At 38.3% G+C, this 22748-nt stretch overlaps 1 protein-coding gene across 1 annotated transcript in view; it reads left to right on the forward strand.

The window, feature by feature from the left end:
• The window catches only part of LOC109915426 (zinc finger DHHC-type palmitoyltransferase 20), a 64373-nt gene that overhangs the window by 9671 nt on the left and 31954 nt on the right, over nt 1-22748 (forward strand). The window contains exons 3-5 of the mRNA XM_048597936.1: nt 2404-2473; nt 5123-5155; nt 13602-13722. Of these exons, the coding sequence (XP_048453893.1) occupies nt 2404-2473; nt 5123-5155; nt 13602-13722 (224 nt within the window). The remainder of the gene's footprint in view (nt 1-2403; nt 2474-5122; nt 5156-13601; nt 13723-22748) is intronic.

Below are 22748 nucleotides of genomic sequence, written 5' to 3' on the forward strand. Positions count from 1 at the left end.
AATGTTTAAGAAAACCTTCCCTGCTGGTAATTTTGAGAAGATAAATCAGTATCTCTCCATGTTGAACATCTCTTTGAAGCTCTGTGGAGAAACAAGGGCAAATAATTGTTGTTGTCTGTCTCTAAGAGGGACAGAATAGTACAATCATGGTTGCCAGACTAGATCTGTGTCAGTTTACTGAGAGAACCAAAACAAGGAAAACCTACTTGACCTCATTTTTATCCACCACTTGGCTGACAGAAATGTCTACTACAGTGGCGCTTGTAGGATTTAGAATTAGAATTAGCTTTATGGTCACATGTACTCGAATGAGTGTGGGAGACTGTGTGTGCAGGTGCGTGTGGGACACAGTGCATGTGTACTTTGGGGAGGTCACGTGTAATGCGACATGAACCCAAGATCGCAGTTGTGGCTGTCCTTCTGGGTACCAAGCTTGGCTATCAGCCTGTGCTTGGCGACTCTGTGTTGTTGTGTATCCCGAAGTCTGCCTTGGAGGACGTTTACCCGAAGATCCGAGGCCGAATGTCCTTCACCACTGAAGTGTTCCCCGACGGAGAGGGAACATTCCTGTCTGGTGCCTGTTGCGCTGTGTCCAATTATCCAATGTCGTAGCTTCTGCATGGTTTTGCCAATGTACCATGCATCGGGGAATCCTGGCCTGCTGCGTGTGAGGTAGAGAAGGTTGGCTGAGTCTCCTGAGTAACTGCTGTCCACGTGGTGCGTTGTGTTCCCATGTATTGGTAGTGTCCTTATCGAAGATCCGACATGTCTTACAGAGGTTACCATGACAGGGTTGTATAGTGTTGTGATTAATGTTGTCTTGAAGGCTGGGTAGTTTGCTGCGAACAATGTGTTTATGATTTGGCTGTTGTTTGAAGGCAAGAAGTGGAGGCATGGGGAAGATCTTGGCGAGGTGCTTATTGTCGTCGATAATGTGTTGAAGTCTGCAAAGAACATGGCTTAGTTTCCTCGCTCCCGGGAAGCACTAGACGATGAAGGGTAACCTTTCCGTCGTATCCCGTGTCTGTCTTCTGAGGAGGTCAGTATGGTTTTTCGCTGTGGCATGTCATAAGTGGCAATCGATGAATTGAGCATCGCATCCTGTTTCTATGAGGGTGTCCTTCAACACTTTCACGTGTCTGTCTTGTTCCTCCTCATTCAAACAGATTCTACGTATGCCTGGGGCTTGTCCGTAGGGGATGGCTGTTTTAGAACATAGAACATAGAATGTAGAACATTACAGCGCAGTACAGGCCCTTCGGCCCTCGATGTTGCATTCTCTGGCTTGAGCATACCCGTCAAGCCCTGGGCAACAGCTCTCCGAAGGGGTCCAATTCAACTCGTTTGCCCACTCCTCTATGAATCTCTCTATCAACTGATCTGGTTCATTGGTTGTTTCATTGTTTTCACTGCTAACATCTTGGAAGCATTCCCGGAGTCTCCTTCGTCTGATAAATTCCTCTGTGTCTGTCGTGAGACCAGTAGGCTCCATTTTGGTGGTGGGCCAGACAGGAATGTTCCCTCCTAGTCGGGGAACACTTCAGCGGTGAAGGACATTCAGCCTCGGATCTTTGAGTAAACGTCCTCCAAGGCGGACTTTGGGATACACGACAATGCAGAGTTACTGAGCAGAGGCTCATAGCCAATTTCAGTATCCATAAGGACAGCCTCAACTGGCATCTTGGGTTCACGTCGCACTACAGGTGACCCCACCTCATTACACACTGTCTCCGTCACTCTCACACGCTGATGCAAACGTGTGCGCGTGCGCACGCACACAGTCTCTCAAATTCGCTCTCTCTCTCCCCTCGTTGCATGCACACACACACACGTGAATCAATGGGATGAATTTGTATTTGCAGATACATTTTATTTTGTTCGAAAAGCGCACAATTTATACAGTCAATGTGACATTTTATAAATTCCGACTTTAGAAATAAAGCACATCTGACTCCAAGTTCTACACCTTGTTATCTCAGATTCTAAACAAGGCCTCTCACCTAACATGCATTGACTGACCTAAAATGTCACTACTTCTTTACACTGATAAAGCCTTTATTTCTCTCAGGACCGTGAGTTGAAAGGAATTCGGGGATTTCCATATACATATTAATCAATTAAAACCTTATAACTGATTAAAGATTTGACATTAGTTTCAGGATTTTGATACAGTAACAGTGAAGGAATGATGTTATATTTCCAAGTCAGGATATTATGTGGCTTAGAAGGAACTAGCAGGTGGTAGTGCTCCGATGCATCTCATGTCCTGGGTACTTGAGTTTGGAGGTAGGGAAGACACAGTTGATTCTCCCAAACCCAAAATTTGTATATTGCTCATTCATAGCACACTTTATCTGTTCATTTTTTTTAAACCTATTCAAACAGCCTTTTACTTCTTTGCAGCCATCAGGTATTGTGATCGCTGTCAAGTAATTAAACCTGACCGATGTCATCACTGCTCTGCCTGTGACATGTAAGCTCATTTTTCTACATTTGTAAGTTCAGGCATTTTTTATTTTGAGAACAGCACTATGTGGAAATGATCAGTCTCCTTTCTACTCTCTTTTTAAAGCTAACCTTGATGCACTATTTTAGGGTGTAAATTATAAAATGCGTAAAGTACTGCAGTTGGCTATATGCCTCTAATGCACTACTGGATAAGTTCACAAACTGAGATAAAAACAGTGCATAACAGGAGCGCTAACACGGTAGAGATACAACCACATTAGCACCTCCTTTTAACAAATGGGCTGAGAAATTGTTCAATAAGTGTTCACTGGACTGAATCAGCCTCACTTTGTTTTCGTACACCTGCACTTTTGCTGCACTGACGATGCTGTGACTGGGACTTGCTCTCTGTTCAGTTCATGCTCATTGTTAATTAAGGACAAAATGTAATCTTAATGAAGGGTACGCTTTGACTGGTCTTGAATATGAAAGGAATCTCATAAAGTAGGCACTGAGGAAAGAATTCTAAATTTTATACTTACAATATTATGGATGAGAGACTAATTTTTGACTACTGCTCAGTAGGCTTAACTTGCAGGAGGTGCTACAGCATCACAAATTTAGTTAGTTATTAAAATCTGCACAGTGCAAGGTGAACAGGAGACACACTCGGCAAGTCTCAGCTACAACATCGCATAGAATTAATGGTTTAAAATTAAACTTGGTGCTGTCTCCCATAATTTGAGGAGCAGTGGAAAGACTGCACATACAGATTGTATCTGTAAGTTCTTTTTATGCAAATAGAATGCATTTAGTGGAGTTCCAACAATACAAGTACCATCAGAATGGGAACTTACGTTACACAAATAATTAATTAACAGAATAATGTTCAACGTTATAATTTCAGACTAAAACATTTATATTTTTTATTCCACTCCATTTAAGCCGTCTGTTTAATGCAAAGGAAAGAGACTGGATTTAATAATTAGTGTTGTATGAGTAAGGTTAACTTTGCAAGGAAGAGGCATCGAGTAAGATTACTTTTTCCGTGGGATGTATTAATGACTGAGCAAAATACCAAATGGTTATGTTAAAAGTAGGAGTCCTTTTAAAAAGGGTTGGTTGAGCAGTACATAAACATTGAACTTTTACATTCTAGTCATAAATGCTATTGATCGGTTGTAATACATTCAATCGTTAAAATTTTGTAAAATATGCAGCAGATTCTATTTGACAAATTCTTTTGGGAACATATTTTAAAATTTAAAAGGCATGTTTCACTGCAATAGGTTTCTGTATTTTTGGATTTAACAAATTGTTTTCAAACCCTTCTTACCCCACTTTTTAACAATGTTTATCTCTAAACAATAAGTAAAGAAATATCTTGTAAAATTGTTTCTTCAGTTCTGGAGTTTCAAGTTGTATATGCATTATCCTCAGTCGTCATACCACAAATCAAGTTTTATGAACCAGGTTATGTCTTTACCAGCTCTGTAAAGAGATAAATATGGTTAGACATAGTGATAGATCAAAGGAACCATATTGGTATATGACTGGGTTGAAAGTCACCAAATGATAGCCTTGATTTATGGAATACAGAAGAATATGTATTTTGGCTCTGAATAAACACCAAATTTACTAAACAATACAAAAGAACATGAAATAGTTATAAACACTATATTTACTGTAATTAGATTGTTGCTGCAATACGGAAGGCATTCTGTTGCACTAACTGTCCGCGTAAAAGCGATCTTCAAGACATCACTTTTAATCACTTCAACACATCATGGGGTTATAGATCACAGAATATTTTTGTACCCTTATGCCTTTAGACTAACTGGGAGAAAATCAGCCACAGATGCATTCAAAATCCTTTGAAAATCTGATCAAAAGACATCCAGTCATATCTCAACTGTCTGGGTAAATGAGCCATTCAGTCATTAAAGTTAACATTTACAGTTGCTGGTATGCATTTAAACAAGGTGTCGTGCTCATCAAGTTATTGACCGAGATCTAAAACAGATGAGCTCGTCGTTTATTTCATTACTGATTGTAGGACTTGCTGTGCAGAAAGGTTGACTATAGAAGTGCAATGGTAGGTCCTGAGTTTATGAAGGACATTATATAAATACATGTTCTTGTTCCCAATTTGTTTTGCATTGTAGTAATCAAAAATGTTTGAAATGTAGAAAAAGAGGATGAGAGGCTGTTTGGGTGGTATATTTGGCACTCTCTAGGATTACCACATCTTGTAAATGCCACTAAAATAGACTTGTAATTTACTTCAACTGTTGCAACATACTACACATAATTTGAATCATATAGGTGGAAACATTCTCCGAATTCAGAAGCAACACTTGAGGTTTAATTTGATTTTGCACCAATCGCAAAAAAGAAAATGCTGAAAGCCCACCAAGTATTTGGACTGAGTGCAACTGAGAATAGGCTAAAATAATAATATGACCACTAGGAATCACTAAAAATTAAACTAAAAGCTAGAAATCCCATTTTTGGTTCCATCTCAAAGGAACAGATTCACATACTGCACTATCTATTCACAAATTTTGGTTTCAGGATAAATCAAGTTTAGTTTCCTGATTTAGTTTAGTTGGAGGCTCATTGGGAAAAAACTTGATTAGTTTTGTGTTAACCTTTGTCTTTTTCTTTTAAACAGGTGTGTATTAAAAATGGATCATCATTGTCCTTGGTATGTTTGTATCTTGCATTGTAGTTACATCATACATTATAATTATTCTTTAAAGTAACCAGTGAAGAAGCAGTGAAATGTTTCCCTTCACAGAGGAGGGATTGATTGACATTGCAAAAAAGGGAAGAGATTCGGAGTCTTTTTTTCTTGTATGAAAATATAACAGCTAATGGGGGACCATGAAGTTAAATATAACTTTCAAAATGTGTAGTTTATAAATTAATGTAAATATATAGTTTATATCAACTAACTTTTAAACATTTAATGTAAAGTGCTTAGGCTGACCAAAAGTAATTATATCTTGATGACGAGTAGAATACACCTTGTTCTTGCAAAAGTAATCATACACTGATGCTTTCAATACAAGACTAGTCATCTGTGAGCTTATGTTGTCGTTGTGGAAGTCTAAGTTTAACTCTTCTACTTCCACAGCTGTGCTGTGGCTTTACTGTTATATTATTGCTTGTAAAACTGTAAAACAGTGGTATGTTTGAGTACTGCACATTACAGTGAGGTACTGGCAGACAACTTGGATTTCTATTCTGAGTTTCCCCTTTTCTACTTCCAATGAGACAGTAAGGATGCAGAAATAGTTCTGAAGAAGGGTCACAGGATCCAAAACATTAACTCTACTATCTCTCCACAGATGCTGCCAGACCTGTTGAGTTTTCCCAGCAATTTTTGCTTTTGTTGCAGAAACCTGGTGTCTCACCTTAAGAAAGGAGCAGAAATTGGGGCGATTTCCCTAAGTTTTACTCTTACACTTACAAGGTGAACACCCAGAATGGATTTACACATATCTACATCATATCTATATCAGCTCCACAAGACGAATTCAGCTAGTCCCAGTACTTGCCCTTTTTCTGTAGGTTATAAGTTTTTTTTTTTCTGTTTTATTGCTTACCCAATTGCATTTTAAAAACACTTCTTTATTTTTGTTTCCAATGTGTTCTCAGATATTGCATCCCAGTTCGTAGTCACTCACTAAATTTAAAAAAATTTCCTTGTTGCTGTTGGTTCGTTTCTCAGTAACCTTAAGATCACCTGGTTCTCAGCTCTTGTGCTAGGGGGAACGGCTTCTCTAACTGAAGACATTCGTCCCTGGAATTGCATGTAAATCTGTTCCACGCTATCTCTGAAGGCATCACTTCTTTTCTAAAGTGCAGTGTTCAAAATTAGATGCAATAAATTATTTAAGTCAACCAGAATTTTTAATACTTCAGCGTAATACCCTAATCTTTGTAACAGAAACAATGTACTAGTGAAACTCAGCAGGTCCCACAGCAGCTGTAGCGAGAGGGATAGAGTTAACGTTTCAACCCCAGTGATTCTTCGTCAGAATTGAAAGCAGCTGGAAACGAGTGGTATTTTGCTGATGAACAGGTTGGAGGTGGTGGGGGGTGTGGGTTGGTTGGGGAGCTGGGGTTAGATTAGGAAGGATGAATAGAATACATAGAGGTGGTGCAAAGAGGTGAGGCAAACAAAAATTGTGTTGATGATAAGCCAAGAGGGAGATAAATGCTGAGTAGGATGCTAGTGAGAAGTGTGAACAGTTGAAAATGGGTCGGCTGTACTGGGAGCAACCCATACAAACAGGATCTGGGGTGTGGAGGAGGGTAATGAACATGGATGTGGGTGCTGACATTCTGAAATTGTTAACCTTGATGTTACATTTTGAAAACTGGAAGCTACTCAGACAGAACATGGTGGTGTTCCTCCAGGTTGCATTGAGCTTCCCTGGAGCACTGCAGTCAGCTTGAGACAGAAACATTGGCATGGGATCACGGTAGTGTGTTCCCTTATTTTGTATTCTCTGCCTCTATGTATAAAGCCCAATACCCCAATTATACTAATTTCTGAACCTACCCCACTACCTTCAACAATTTGTGCATATACTTTCCCCAGGTTCCCCCTCCTACCAAAATGTACTACTTCACACCTCTGTATTAAATTTCATTTACCATTCCAGCAATCTGTCTTTGTTGTCTTGAAGTTTATCCCTATTCTCTTCACGGAACACTTCTCAGGTTTTGTGTGATTTGCAAATTTTGAAATTGTGCCTTGAAAACCCAAATCTATATTAATAATATGCGTCAAAAAAAATAATGATGCTAGTCTTGAATCCTGTACAACCCACTGAATGCATTTCTCCAGTCAGTGACGCTTTAACAAATGCCTATTGGAAGTTCTTATACACTACTTCAGGTCTTTACTTTTTAAAAAAAAAACTCCATGTTCATTAAGCATGATTTACCATTGAGTTTGTGCTGGGTTTCCTTAATCATTGCACACTAAGTTAATTATATACAATTATTGACCTTTCAAAGCTCTTCTACTGTCAAGGTTTTACTAGCCTATAGCAACTGGTTTACTTTTGTTCAGTTATCTGAGTCAAAGTATAACATTTAAAACCCTCAAGTACACCCCAGCATTCAATAAGGATCACCACTACTACTCCTCACTTACTCATTGGATGCATCTTAACTTTAAAAGCCAGGCTTTCTAATATGTCTTTATCAATGTTTACTTCATCCAGTGGCTCAATTACCTGCTCATTCACTATGAATATGACAGCAATTTCCAAACTTGTGACCTCTGCATTTTAGAAGGATATGGGCAGCACATGTATGAAAGCACCACAGTTGCAGGTTTCACTCCAATCAACACCTGAACTTGATTTCAAGCAATTGCTATTCTTTTGCTAGGTCAAAATACTGGAAGCTCTTTCCTGTCAACAATGTGGTTGTACCTACACTGAATGGACTACACTGATTCAAAAAGGCAACTCACCAACACTTTCTGAAAGGCAAATAAGGATGGATAATAAATGCTGGCGTGGCCGGTCATGCACATGTCCCATGAACAAATAAATGAAACAAAAGTACCTTCTCTTTGGTAAAGGCAGATACAAAGTCTCACTACTTCAGCCAAGCTCACTTCGTCCCTGCATAGATCTCCTTTTCAGAAGCATAAATTCATTTTAAAAAAAAAAAAGTTGCAACACAAAGAAGCCATTTGTGTCTTGGTGGCTGGATAAACTTCATCCCACTTTCCAACACCTAGTCCAAACCCTTGCAGGTTGTGCTTCAGGTGCAAATCTAGGTTCGTTGCAAATCAACCACCAAACCAGCAGCAATTTCCAGGCACCCACCACACTCTGGATGAAACATTTTCTCCTGACCCCTCTGATCCATCTACCAGTCAACTTAAATCTGGGTCCCCAGTCATCTCCACTGGAGGATACGAGTCTTCTCTATCCACTCTATCTAAGCCCCTCATTATTCTGTAGACTTATCGCAAATCTCTGTACACTTTCTAGCGCAGTTATGTTCTTCCTGTAATGTTCCGATCTGACGTGTATATAAAACTCCAGCTGTGGCTTAATAAGTGTCTTGTACAGTTCCATCATTACATTCCTGCTTTTGTACTGAATACTTCATTCAGTGAAGGGAAGCATTCCATATGGCCTTTTTGCCACCTTATCTACCTGTGTCCTGCCACCTTCGGGGACCTTTGGACATGCAGTTGAAGGTCTCTCACCACCTGTGCCTACCTCAATGCTCCCATTTATTATTGATTTGTCATTAGGGTGGATTTTGTTTCCCCTCTCAAAATGCATGACTTCCCACTTCTCCAGATTGAATTTGCCACCACTTGCCTGCCCCCTCATACAAACCATTAATATCATCCTGTAGTTGGCAACCATCTTCTTCAGTGTTCATTACCCAGCCAACTTTTGTGTCATCGATAAATTTCCCAATCACACTTACCACAGTTAAGTCTGAATCGTCGATATATACCACAAACAGCAAGGGCCCCAATACTAAGCCCTCTGGAACACCACTGGCAACCATTTTCTAATGCAGAAACATTACCCTTTATTTAAAGTTTTCATGAAAATTTGTAGCTTGGGTTGTGAATGAGGTTGTAGACGTACTCGCCAAGCCACCAGTCGGTTTGGTTGCAAACATTTTGTCACCCTGCTAGGTAACATCGTCAGTGCGCCTCCAGTGAACGTGGAGGCGCAGGCAGACAGCAGTGAAGAATATGTTTGGCATGCTTGCCTTCATTGATCAGAACATTGAATATAAGAATTGGGATGCCACGTTACAGCTGTACAGGACATTGGTGGGACACCTTTTAGAATACTGTGTACAATTCTGTAACTGAGCCAGTTTTGGATCTAACTTGTCACGTTATCATGGGTGTTTTTCTTCTTCTGACTAGGCTGGCATTTGGGACCATGTCAAATGCCCTGCTAAAATCCATGTAGATGACATTCATTGCATTATCTTCATTTTCACATGTACCCAATATTTATTCTTTTATGCTTTGTTTTACATTGTGTTTACTGTTAGGATGCCTGCAGTGACTTTGTTCCTTTACCATTCCCCATCTCCACCCAAATTGACTCTACATCCTGATCTGCTGAACCAAAGCTATTTATAACAATTGCACCAATGCCAAACTTGATAAACAGTGTTACCCTTCCACCTTCAACTAGCTTCCTATTCTTCTTGTTGTGATGCAGCCATATTTCAATTATTTACTTCAGTATGTGTTACCAATTTGTTTACTTTTGAGTACTACACATTTTCAAATACAGAGCGTTTAGTCTTTTTTTAACCTTTGTAACATCTAGACATGACTATTGGTTTATTATCCCTGTCCCATTCTACCATCCTATGATTTTGTGCATGGGAAATTGTGTCTCACTAACTTGATTGAGTTTTTTTGAAGAGATGACAAGATTGATGAAGGTGGAGCTGTAGGCGTTGTCTATATAGACTTCAGCAAAGCATTCGACATGCTTCCGCATGGTAGACTGGTTAGTAAGGTTAGATCACATGGGATCCGGGAGAGTTAGCCAATTCAATACAAAATTGTCTTGAGTATAGGAGACCTTCTTGAAGGTGGTAGAGAGTTGCACTTTGGACCTGTGATGATCAGTGCTTGATCCACTGCTTTTCGTCATTTTGTATTGATGATTTTGTTGTGAATATTGGAGATATGGTTAGTAAATTTGCAGATAACACTAAAATAGGTGGTGTAGTGGGCAATGAAGAAGATTATCTAAGATTACAATGGGACCTTGAACAAATGGACTAGTGGGCCGAGGAGTGGCAGATTTTATTTTAAATAAATGTGTGGCATTGCATTTTGATAAGGCAAGCAAGGACAGGACTTATGCAATTAATGGTAACGCCCTAGGGAGTGTTGCCAAACAAAGACCTAGGGATGCAGGTGCATTCTTCCTTGAATGTGGAGTCACAGGCAGATAGTAGTGAAGAATGTGTTTGACATGCTTGCCGTCATTGATCAGAACATTGAGTATAGGAGTTAGGATGTCACGTTGCAGCTGTACAGGACATTGGTGGGACACCTTTTTAGAATACTGCATACAATTCCGTTCTCCCTGCTGTAGGAAAGATGTAGTTAAACTTGAGAGGGTGCAGAAAAGATTTAAAAGGATGTTGCCGGCATTAGAGGGTTTGAGTTTTCGGGAGAGGCTGAATGGCTGGGGCTTCTTTTCCTGGACATCAGAGGCTGAGGGGTGACCTTATAGAGGCTTATAAAATGATGAGGGGCATGGATAGGTTGAATAGCCAAGGTCTTTTTCCTATGGTAGGGGAGTCCAAAACTAGAGGCATAGGTTTAAGATGAGAGGGTAAAGATTTAAAAAGGACCTGAGTGGTAATGTTTTCACGCAGAGGGTGGAACGTGTATCGACCGAGCTGCCAGAGGAACTGGTGGAGACTGGTACAATTACAATGTTTAAATGGCATCTGGATGGATTTAGAGGGATGTGGGCCGAATGCTGGCAAATGGGATTGCTATTAATTTAGGATATCTGGTCGGCATGGATGAGTTGGACCGAGGTTCTGTTTCTGTGCTGTATGACTCTATGATCTTCATTACTGTTTGACTCCTGCCTTGACTGTATCTTTTGATTTCCTATGTCTACCAAAGCCTGATCTCTCACCACCATTCTTTAGATTATAAGTCTTCTCCTCTTCCTGAGCTACAGGGATATGGGCCAAATGCTGGCAAGTGGGACTAGCTCAGATTGGGATGTCTGGTTGGTGAGAGAGAGTTGGACTGAAGGGTCTGTTTCCATGCAATATGACTCTATATGGTTTGCTAGAGCGCTGGTTACAAACCATTCCAATGGTACAGCTCATTATATTGATGCCAGTGTTCCATGAACTGGTCCCCACTTCTCTCAAACTAGTCTTTAAGTTGATATAGTAATTTTGCTAATCTAATGAATCCTTTGCCAGTTGACACTTGGCTCAGATTATTATCTTTTCAGGTTTTGCTCTTTAGTTTGGTGTCTAGTTCTTCAAACTATCTAAGCAGAATCTCTTTCCTTGCCCTGCTTATGTTATTGACACATACCTACATGGACCACAAAACTGAATTCTCTCCATCCAAATTATCGTCCAGCCCTAACTACATATCCTAAATGCTTGAGCCAGGTAGGCTAACGTAGCCTTGAAACTTGCGATCTTGCCTGTCCACCTCAGTATACCATCCTCTAGTATCATTACATTCCTTTTGCTCCCCATACCAATTAAAAAACTTCCTGTACCACAATGCCATGAACTGTTAGCAAATTTACTTTGCAGGACTCAAAGTAGGCAGAAAGGACCTCTATTTTGTTGGACAATTGTAAAGGCTGAGGCTTCTACACTCCTGTCCTCTAGGTCCCATTATCTACCTCACTCAGTCATGCCCTCTTTTCCCTGACCAAATGAGATGACCTTATCCAAAGGGGTGTGATTTCCTCTTGGAACAAAATATCCAGGTAACTTGCCCCTCCCTGGTGCATCAGTGTTTACAGCTCAAACTCTGAGCTACAGCTGCTTGAGATATGGCACCATGAGCCCTATATACGGCAGCCATGATGCGTCACCTGTCCTGCCATCCATGATCTATTTTTAACTAACAATTTTTAAATTAATTTTTCAACTGTTTCATTTTTTATATTTTTTAACTTTCCTACCTGTTGCCATACTAATTTAATCCTTAAAAATAAAAGATACCCGTAACCATTTACCCAATACTCACTAAACAACTACTTTCTTCCCCAACAGTAAGCTTTAATTTCAAACTGCCAGCCCTCTGTACATGGATGTTCCATTCCCTTACTTTTCTAACTGATGCTGACCATTTCTAGGTTGTTTTGCTTCAAAAATGTGGTGTAAAATGGGAAAACAAATTAAAATAAAGACACATTTTTCAAAAAAATGTATTGATAAAAATGCCATTCCTATACATTTTATTAATACTTAACCCTCTGCCAGGAACATGAGAGATGAATAGGCCATTTGGCCCATTGAGCCTATTCTACCATTCTAGATCATGATTGATCATCGGCCTCATTAGCATATTCCCATACTATTTCCATATTTCTTGACTGCATCAATAAATTGTACTCTTATCGATCTCTGAATTGACCTGCTTAGTGACTGAATCTCCACTTCCTCCTTGTGTTGAGAATTCTAAAGGTACATCACACTTTTCACCTCAGACCTAAATGGCTTGCCTTTCATACTGTTTCATACTTTCATTTCTGTCTCCTGATTCTGGATCCCATAGCTTGAGGAACTCTTTTCTGCATCAATTCTATCTCTCTGGTTAAGAATTTTGGAAGTCTGTATGAGATTGTCTCCCATTCTTATAAACTGCAGAGAATACTGTCACAGTTTCATCAATCTCTTCTCATAGGATAGCCCCACTATTTCACGAATCAGACTGGTGAATGTCTGCTGCATTTCTTCTATGAAAGTATTTCCTTCCTTATGCAAAGGGACCAGAACTTCATAGACTACGTGTAGTCTCATCAGTGTTCAATACAAATAAAGTGAGACTTTGCTCCTGTATTCAAATCCTTTTGCAATAAAGGTTAACCTGCTGTTCACCTTCTGAATTGCTTGCTGCAACTGCTTGGTGGTTTTCAGTGACTTCTAAATGAGGATTCCTAGGTCTCTTTGGACAATTCCCAATGTCACACTATTTAAGAAACACGCTGCCTCTTTGTTTCCTCTATCTAAGTAGGTAACCTTACATGTATCCACATTACATTCCATCAGCCATGCTCATGCTTACTCACTCAGTCTCTCTAAATCTTTAAGCGTCTTTTTGCAATATAACCATTCACTTTTCCGACAAGTTTTGTATTATCTGTAAACTTGTGAATGTTATAATTGGCCCCCACATCCAAATTGTTGATATAGATTGTAAACAATTGAGGCGCACACAATGAATTTTTCAGTACTCCACTAGTCTCAGCCTGCCAATGCGAGCATGACCTATTTTGTTCAGAGATTAAAATATGAATTACCATAACCTATTTAGACCTATGGATTATTGTAATCGTTTGTAGTAAGTTGATGAATCTATGCACTCTATTACCTAATAATAAGCAAATGTTTCCTTTTAGGGTGAATAATTGTGTGGGATTTTCGAACTACAAATATTTTATGCTTTTTTTGGCATATTCTTTGTTATATTGTTTATTCATTGCGGCAACTGTGCTTCAGTACTTCATCAAGTTTTGGACAGTAAGTTCATCTTTATTTTGTCATTGCATGCTCTGTAGAAGATAAATGTGTGAAAGTTTTTAATAAATAATTTAATAATTATTTTAATAAGTATTTTAATAAATATCCAAAAAATACTTCAAAACCTTAATGATAAGCTGTGTAGTTGGAACCCCAGTTATCCATAGTAGCAGAGAATGCCCTTCCCTAAATTAAGATCAGTAGGTAATCAAAAGTCCTAAATTGTATTATTGATTGTCATGCCTCTCCTTACATTCTCTGTAGCAGTATTTACCTTATTAACCTGCTTCAGCTCTCTCCAGCAGTATACACTTTGTTTACTTTGCTGATGTGTTCAACTTATCTACCTCCTTGCTAATCATCTAAAGACCCAAGATAGGAGCAGATTACTGTAGATACTGGAATCTACTGAAAACAAAAAATGCTGGCGATCACAGACCCAAGGACTCATTTGGACTGAAAATGTTAGCTTGCTTTGTCTCCATGGATGCAGCCTGACCCGCTGAGATCTCCACATTTTGTTTTCAGTAAAGACCAAGATAGTTTGCTAAATTTTCTTCCAATGCCAACTGTTGATTTCTGGACAACTGAAATGTTTGTTGAATGCAGTTTATCGTCTAACAATTCAATTTTTGTTATATTTGTTCATGGAATCTGGGTGTGGTTGGCTAGGCCAGTATTTATTGCCCAGAGAGCAGTTAAGAGTCAACCACATTGTTATAGGTCTAGCATCACTTGTAAACCAGACGAGGTAAGTTCAGCAGTTTCCTTCCCTAAAGGACATTAGTGAACCAGATGGGTTTTTCTTGACAGTCGGCAATGGTTTCACAAGCATCATTATACTCCACTCTAAATTTTTATTGCATTCAAACTTCACCAACTGCCATGGTGGAATTTGAGCCCATGTCCCCAGAACGTTACCTGGGTCTCTGAATTAATAGTCTAGTATAGGTCAACACCTATATTTGGCAGCCTATAATGTTTTAAGTCCAACAGTCAAATTTAAAATTTAAACAGCATGACTGTTTAACATGCAACTTGCTAGTGTTTAAACAGACTATTTAAAATGTCAGCAAATCTGCTGAAATAAATGTTGTAGAGACTGTTAACAGAATTGTTAGACTGGAGGTGAACATGTGGACCCAATACCAAATAGGATTTGGGAGATATAGATATTTCATAATCAGCCTGTTCAGATGTGTTTTGATACATGATCTGAAGCACGGGGGACTTGAACCCGGGTCTTTTGGCTCAAAGGCTGGGACACTACCACTGTGTCACAGGAGTCTGTTACATCATTGATAAGGTCCAGCTGCTTCATTTGGAGGTGGGGAAGTTGAAACAAATTGAACTCTTCTCAGAACAAATGTAATTGAATGGAGCTGCAAATTTACATATGATTTTTCCTGCAGCTAGTGGAAACATGGTTAATTAAGATTCGTTTCTGTTTACAAAATTGATTGAACCAGTTTGGTATTCTTTAAAATTTTAATGATTTTTCCAAATTGCTAATTTGCATATTTACTGTGTATGTGTTAGCATAAATTTTTTTAAAAATATAGCTCGTATTGTTTTCTTTAATCATAGGACAGTTCAACCAGATAAACGCATAACCTATTAACTAATTACCTAGCTAATTGGCAAATATTTCCACAATAACTCATTTAATTATACAGAAATTCACTGTGAATACAACGTGTATTAAAAGTATATTTTACATAAAAGTAAATTCCTCTCCTGAAATTTACTGTTAGCCCTGAATTTACTATATTTAATATAATACATAATATTATAATATAACTAAACAATTGATTAAGTAATAGTTTGCATTGGTTTAGTCATGGATCAATCTGAACTATACCAATGAATTTTACTGTTCACCAAGATGGTGTTGACAGTAAAAGCACTTTGTCCCTAATCCAAGTTTTAGGCGTTCCAAGTTCTTGCGTAGAATGGATTTAAATCTCTCTTCTCTGCTTTAATAATTTATCCTGATCCAAATTAATGAGCACCGTACTGCGGTAGTGTGATTTTTTTTTTTGATGTATTAATCATGCTTAAGATTGGAAATCGCCACTGAATTGTGGGTGGTTTTGTCCCCAGTAGGATTTAAAATAAGACTATTAGTGTCATTTTATTTGGAATCAGCAGAGTGATCTTCATCCCATAACACTCGACTGGGTAGAGACCCAGTCCGAAAGATAAACAGGTGCTAACTTACTACTCAATTTAACCATTTTGCATCCAGTGTTTCAAACCATGGAACATAGTGGAATTGCACGTGGGTGTAGATTAGTTGATTAGGTGTGCGTTTATCAGATATTGCTATAAAATTTGCTATATAAATTGTTTTCACTAAAGTTGGTCCTCTAAATATAGTAAGTGAACAAGATTCTAGTACCTACTTGCCACACTTCAAATGTCCTTTAAATTTTGAAATCTGTGAACTGTTAGGAGAATCTCATTTATGTCACCGTCTTGGAAGATTGCTACTAAGGCACTATTGTTTACTGAAATATTTGAGATGCTGATATTTATGTGATTAGTATAAAGGTTTGACATAATTCCTAGTGAGTACTGGCTACTTCTTTAAGTTTTTCCAAAATAGAAAATTGCCTGCAAAATCCTGGAATGTTGAAAGTCATTTTTCCATTTGTTACTTCTCCTGCTATGAATGAAATATCTGAATGAAACAGCACTGAGCTGCATGTAGTATTTATCATAAAATCCCTACAGTGTGGAAGCAGGCCATTCAGCCCACACTGACCCTCTAAAGAACATCCCACCTGCCATATCGCTGTATTTTGCATGGCTTGTCCTTCTAACCTACAAATCCCTGAACACTATGGGCAATTTGGCATGACCAATAGACCTAACCTGCACATCTTTGTACTTAGGGAGGAAACTGGAGCACCCAGAGGAAACCCATGTAGACACAGGGAGAAAGTGCAAACTTCACACAGTCACCCGAGGGTGGAATCGAACCTGAGTCTCTGGCACTGAGGCAGCAGTGCCAACCATTGAGCTACTGTGCCACCCTGCCTGTTAATTTCTCCCTGTATGAGGAAGTTTAAATCTGCAATCAGCTTTGCAAAGTACCTGTATTTCTAGGATCAGACTTGAATGTGACATGTCGTCTGCACTGTATCCACTATTGAAATGCATGCACAATGGTGGCCCCAGTTAATCTCTCTTGGTAGAGATCACATGACTACAGCATGTCAGTATTAGTATAGCATTGCATTTCTATCCCAAATATCCTGTTTTCATACACAAACACAAAAAATAATCGTAGACATCCTCTTTTGCATTATGAATTACCCAAGTTATCCACTGTGCGCAAAACTGTTCTTATTGTGATTGTCTCCTAATTGTACACATGCATGTTATGGTTGGCTGTTCATCTGGGTGATGTAAGTTCTCTGGGGAGTGTCATTCCCATGTCATTTGTTGTCGCTGGAGTATTTGTTGCTGTTCCATTTCTGTTGCTGTGGTTCTGAGGACACCAGGACTGATAGTTGATCTATGAAAGTCTATGCAGATGGTGAATTCACATTTTCTAGATTGGCTGCCGACAGTTAAGAAACTGCTTCTCCAGTTGTGCAATGATGCCTGTGATTGTGACAGTATATTTGGACATTCACTTACACCGCGTGTGATTAAGGTGACCTGCATAGTTACTGTGCAGGTTTAAAAATTGGCAAATGTGCAGACTCTTGTTGAGAGCATTGAAAATTTGTACTCTGCCTGCTTTCCAGTGTTCAGACTTGACAAAATAAAATTTGGCTTGCCAACATTTCACCTTGATTTTGTCGCTTTGCCTGTTTTTACATCCGTCTTCTGTAGCATTTTTGCTTTTGGAATGCCAGTTAATGTGTGACATTAGTCTTTGTACTGGACTACTTTCCCATACCTTCTGTAGGGGTATTTCCCCTCTCGAGGGTTGCCTCGTATACAATCTGTGCTGGATTGCTTGATTTTTAAAATTTTTTTAATTATTTTTTTCTGCTGCCTCAGCTTTTCAATTTGATTGGGTTACTGTGAAGATGATGTACGGTGTTGAATTTCTCAGTTCTGTAATCCACCTGAATTCTTGTCTTGTGAGAGGAGGGCCATTCTTGTTCCTCACAATGTCATGAATTCCATAACAACTGAAGTGTTCTTTCAGGCATTATATCATCCCAATGGTTGTTGTTGAAGTCAGTTGGTTTACCTCCCAGTAGTCGAAATGATTAGTCTACAGTGACAAGATGATCATTTCTCTTCCAAACTTTCGCCATCCTGACTTGGAAATATATTGTTTTCTTTTGTTGTCGTTAGGTCAAAATCCTGGAATTCCTTTCTCAATAACATTATGGATCTCCCAACAGCCCCTGGACTGCGGTGATTCAAAAAGACAGTTCACCACCACCACCTTCTCAAGGTTAGCTGGGGATGGGCAATAAGTGCTGGCCCAGCTAGCCACACCCACCTTTCATGATTTTTTTAAAACCTTCCTATGAGAGTAAAAGGACCGATGACTCCTGGAATGTCGTGTGTCATCAGTAGCTCTCTAGCTTGCTTAGCTTTGTATCTATTACAAAACGCAGCACTGATTCACAAGGTCCTATATTTAATTACTTATGTTTGGCCAGTAAAGTGATTCTACTGCCTTCCTCAAATGCCTTGGTGGCTTGTATGGATGCATTTTGGCATCTCTACTGTCAACTCCTCAGAAATAATGACTCTTACTTCCTTTGTACAACATGCAACCTAAGGATATCAGTTCATCTCTGTATTCCCAATGAGTCTGTGACTAAAGGAGTGTCCTTGGCTTTCAGGCCATCCTTTCATTGCTACTTTTTGCAGCGCTTGGAGAGTTGCATCTTGTTGGGTGGAATGTTAATTTGAATAAGGCGGTTGTTATATTTGATGTCTCTGCTGAGTTAATGGCTTCTAGAATATTTCAAGCTGCTGCTCCTTGTTCAATCTGGAGGATTGTACACAAAACACCCTCTGTTTTCTTTGTAGGGAGTATTGCTCTTGACAGCATGCCTGTAATGTACATCTGGTTCCCTTGCTGGTTTCTCTGGAACCAGAGTAACATTGTTTGCAGATAAAATACTTTGTGGCTTTGTATCACTTTGTCTCTTCCAAGAAGGTATTGATTTGAAAATGGACACGAGCAAAGACAGTGGCCAGGTATTCTTTCCGAATCAGATCATAGTGTTCTGTTTGTGTTAATGCCATGAATGCAAATGCAACCAGTTTTTCATGCTACATTACAATGATCCAAGTCCTATCTCATACTATATCACACTGCAAACTGACTTCATTTCTGTCAAGGAATTTCAGCACATGGTTTGTCACCCCTAGATGCTTGGTTTTAGTGAATGCTGTTTCAGGTTTCATGTCCCATTACCAGATTATATGCTTGGCAGCGAGTTGGTGTATTGATCCATAGTATAAGTTTCACCTCCCAATGGAGATACTCTGACTGCAAGACCTCTTATGTCTAATGCAATCTTGTCTCGATTTAAATAGTCTTTTAATTATACAAATTCAAAGGATACTGTGAGCAGTATCAATGTAGTCACTTATTGATTATTGGTCTCTTTTTCACCTTGGGCTCTAATATTAAATACTGCTGTTTATAAGTTACATTAATTTGGGTTCAGAAGCCTTCAAAATTTCTTGTTTCCGAGGAGTTGAAGCTGGTATTGGCAAAACTGGATGCTTTGATTTTGCTGGCATTTTTTTTAGGTTTATCTATATATTTCTTATTTAAATTCATGAAAAAAACTTATTCATATTGCAATATCTCAAACATAGTTTTTGACTTAAATAGGTTACCAATACTGATTTCTATATATTTTCTAATAAACCTGTTCAGAGGTTTTATTGCACATCCCTGGACCAGGTGGGACTTGAACACAAGACTTCTGGCTCAGAACCACTCCCACTGCGCCCACTTGAGCCCTAACGCTGCATCTATCAAGTTAATTCTGTTTCCAATACGTAGGTTTCGTTCTTTGTTTTCTTGTGTTTCTTTCTGTCAAGTGCTTTAAATGAGATTATCCCTGCATATTTAATAACACTAGCTATAAAGTGGAAATTTCAATTTAAAACATCATTTATATAGATGAATTATTGATGGCTATTAGGTACTAGCTAATTCTTTGATCATTTTGAGTATGAATTTCTTTCCACAATTATGTGACATCAGTATCAACCTTTCCATTGCCACTTTCATCGTTGTTCTCCTGACCTGTCATTCTAGCAGGGTTACTGCAATAATATCCTTGTGCAATTTTCAATGTGCAAATATATTACAAATACCCTTGCATTTGAGCAAAATCCACATTCCACAAGAGAATTTTTTAAAAAATCACAGGACAAATTTTGTATTGAAAGTTAACTAAAGTCTTAGCAGGGCATAATCATTAAAAGCAGGAATGAACTAATGGAAAGATTGATTTTTATAATGTGTTCCAAATCTAAAATTGATTTTATTTAATCAAACAAATAATCACCCTTATCTTTCCTATTTAGAGGGAGTCTTATCAGTACTTACGAGAAATCTAAACCTTGTAAAGAAAATATATTAACTTAAGCTATTTTATTTAATAATGATTTAGTTGGAGTCCTTAGCACCTATTTATTGTTGGAGAGAAGTAAACTGAGCTCGAGGAATTGCTGACCTCAGTACTGTGAATTAATTGAATGAAGTGTAATCAGTAACCAAGAACACCAGTTCATTAATTTATCTGTTGAACTGAGGATATGCCAATTCTATGACTAGCAAGTTTGAGCATTAATTCCTCCTTCTTAATGTTCCCACTATAATAGTTTTTCCATTTAAGCTAAACGTTTTGACATGAAGTACAGAAATATCAATATATTTACAGGTATGTACAATTCTCAATGTATCATTAAGAATAAGACTGTAGAATGTGTTCAGAAGGAGGTGGTGCACTCCTGTTACCACTTATTGGCAGTCCCCTCAAAGGTCAATGGTTTCCTATTTTTTGCAAAAATTGCCATTTTATATTTTTGAATTTGATAATGAACATTATATTTTTCAGTCTGATATTTGGGAATCATGCCAGCGAGATATTTGAGGAATACTCCTTTATACATGTTTTAGTTTGACGAGGATTGTTGATGGTGAGCAGTTCCTTAACCTCAATGAGTCTGCAGTGTTTGGATAGAAGTATTTCATTGAAATTCCTTTACAGCCTTTTGCACTAGACTCACAATCACTAAATAAAATCATAAGGGCCTTAATATAAAATATTCAAATATGTTAGAATATCTGCATAGGGAAGATATGTACAGCCTACTTTTAGTTTGGCCACTTTATTGAAAGTCTTTTCACCTAACATTTAGGATCCCAATCCTGAGTACTTGTAAGGTGTATGAAGTAAGTTTCAGGCAAATTTTCAGCAAACCAGACACAACCTCATCTCCTACTAATCAGAAGCCTCCAAGTAACTACAGTCATTCACTGGAGCACCTTCTAATATTTTAGTATGCAAAACAGATATTGTCAGCAAGGGAAGACTGTAGGCTTACAGAAGTGGACATGGCTTTCATTATTGATTTACATAAATAAAAACTGAAAGAACTGCAAATGTGGAAATCAGAAACAAAAACAGCATTTGCGGAAAAATCTCAGCAGGAGTGGCAGCATCTGTGGAGAGAACTCGACGTTAACGTTTTGCATCCAGTGACCCTTCCTCAGAACTCTGATTTCTCTCCACAGATGCTGCCAGACCTGCTGAGCTTTTCCAGCAAATTCTGTTTTTCTTGTTGTTTATTACTGATATACATTTTTAGTTTACCTAAGTAACACTCATTATCAATAGTTCTCCATTTCTCACTTGCAAATGCTACATTATGTCTCGTTTAGCTAAGACTATTTTAAAATGGGTGGAACCCAGATCCCCTGATGACTCAGTAAGCAAATACATTGTATGATTTGGTACTAAATCTTCAGGATTAGAAAGATGCCAGGTTATGGCAGTGTTATTTCTTATCTTGAGAGTGACAATAGGGCACTAATAGTGACCTGTGTATCCCAGGGGAAACCAGTGCTTTTGATTGAAGATACCTGCTAGAAGTCTACATGTGTGAATATCAAGAAAATATAGATGAAATTTAACTCTAATTTCTCATGTCACTGAATAATCATCCTCCTTAGCATTAGGTCAGACCAGTGATGAATAACCAATTGTTTTAGATATCAGAGAGATGCTTATATACTTGGAATCACATGCTATTATGTTCAGCAGAAGGGAGGGAAAGATGATAACCATTTTCACTGAGAGTTCGCTTTACAGCTCCAATAGAGGCCTTAGCTTAGTTCTGAAGACAAACTGAAGAAGTCATTTGGGGAAATGGCAAAAACTACATTCTGCTTATGGCTGTTCATCTGGTTGCATCAAGAGTTTTCAGTCCTTTATTTTTTATATCATGTCACTGTATAACTAATGTTTCCTTCATTACTCCCAAAAAGGATGTAAAATTTATTCTGCAGTCCTCATTATCACCATTACATGACTTCAGCTTATTTGCCGTGTGTTCCTATAGAATTGTGCATCAGCTATTAGTCCTCAGTCACGTAGCAGCGAAAATTGTGAGTGTCACCTGTTTGATTTATAATCAGCAATACATAGATGTGGTAAGCCTTTGCATATCAATATATTTTCACAGTGCCAAATGTTGATTATTTTTTATAGATCAAGATTTGTAAACTTGCTAAGTGCTTAAATTTTAAAAATCAGTCGATAAGGTGACTCTTCTTGAAAATTGACCTCATTTCAGTTAGTAAACGTAGTGATATTGCTTTTCTACTGGTACCTACTGTTTTGTATAGATCACCCCTACATATAACTGGCACTTTTCATTGGTCACAAAATGAAAAAAAATCACCTATTGGCAATGGTGTGAATCTATAATTCAAAATTAAATAATATCTAGAACATAACTGAATTTACTAGGATTATTTATGAAGGAATTAGATGAATTTATGCTGCTATTACCAA

This window comes from Rhincodon typus, chromosome 6 (assembly GCF_021869965.1).
Source record: "Rhincodon typus isolate 14 chromosome 6, sRhiTyp1.1, whole genome shotgun sequence".
In the NCBI taxonomy this organism is placed as follows: domain Eukaryota; kingdom Metazoa; phylum Chordata; class Chondrichthyes; order Orectolobiformes; family Rhincodontidae; genus Rhincodon; species Rhincodon typus.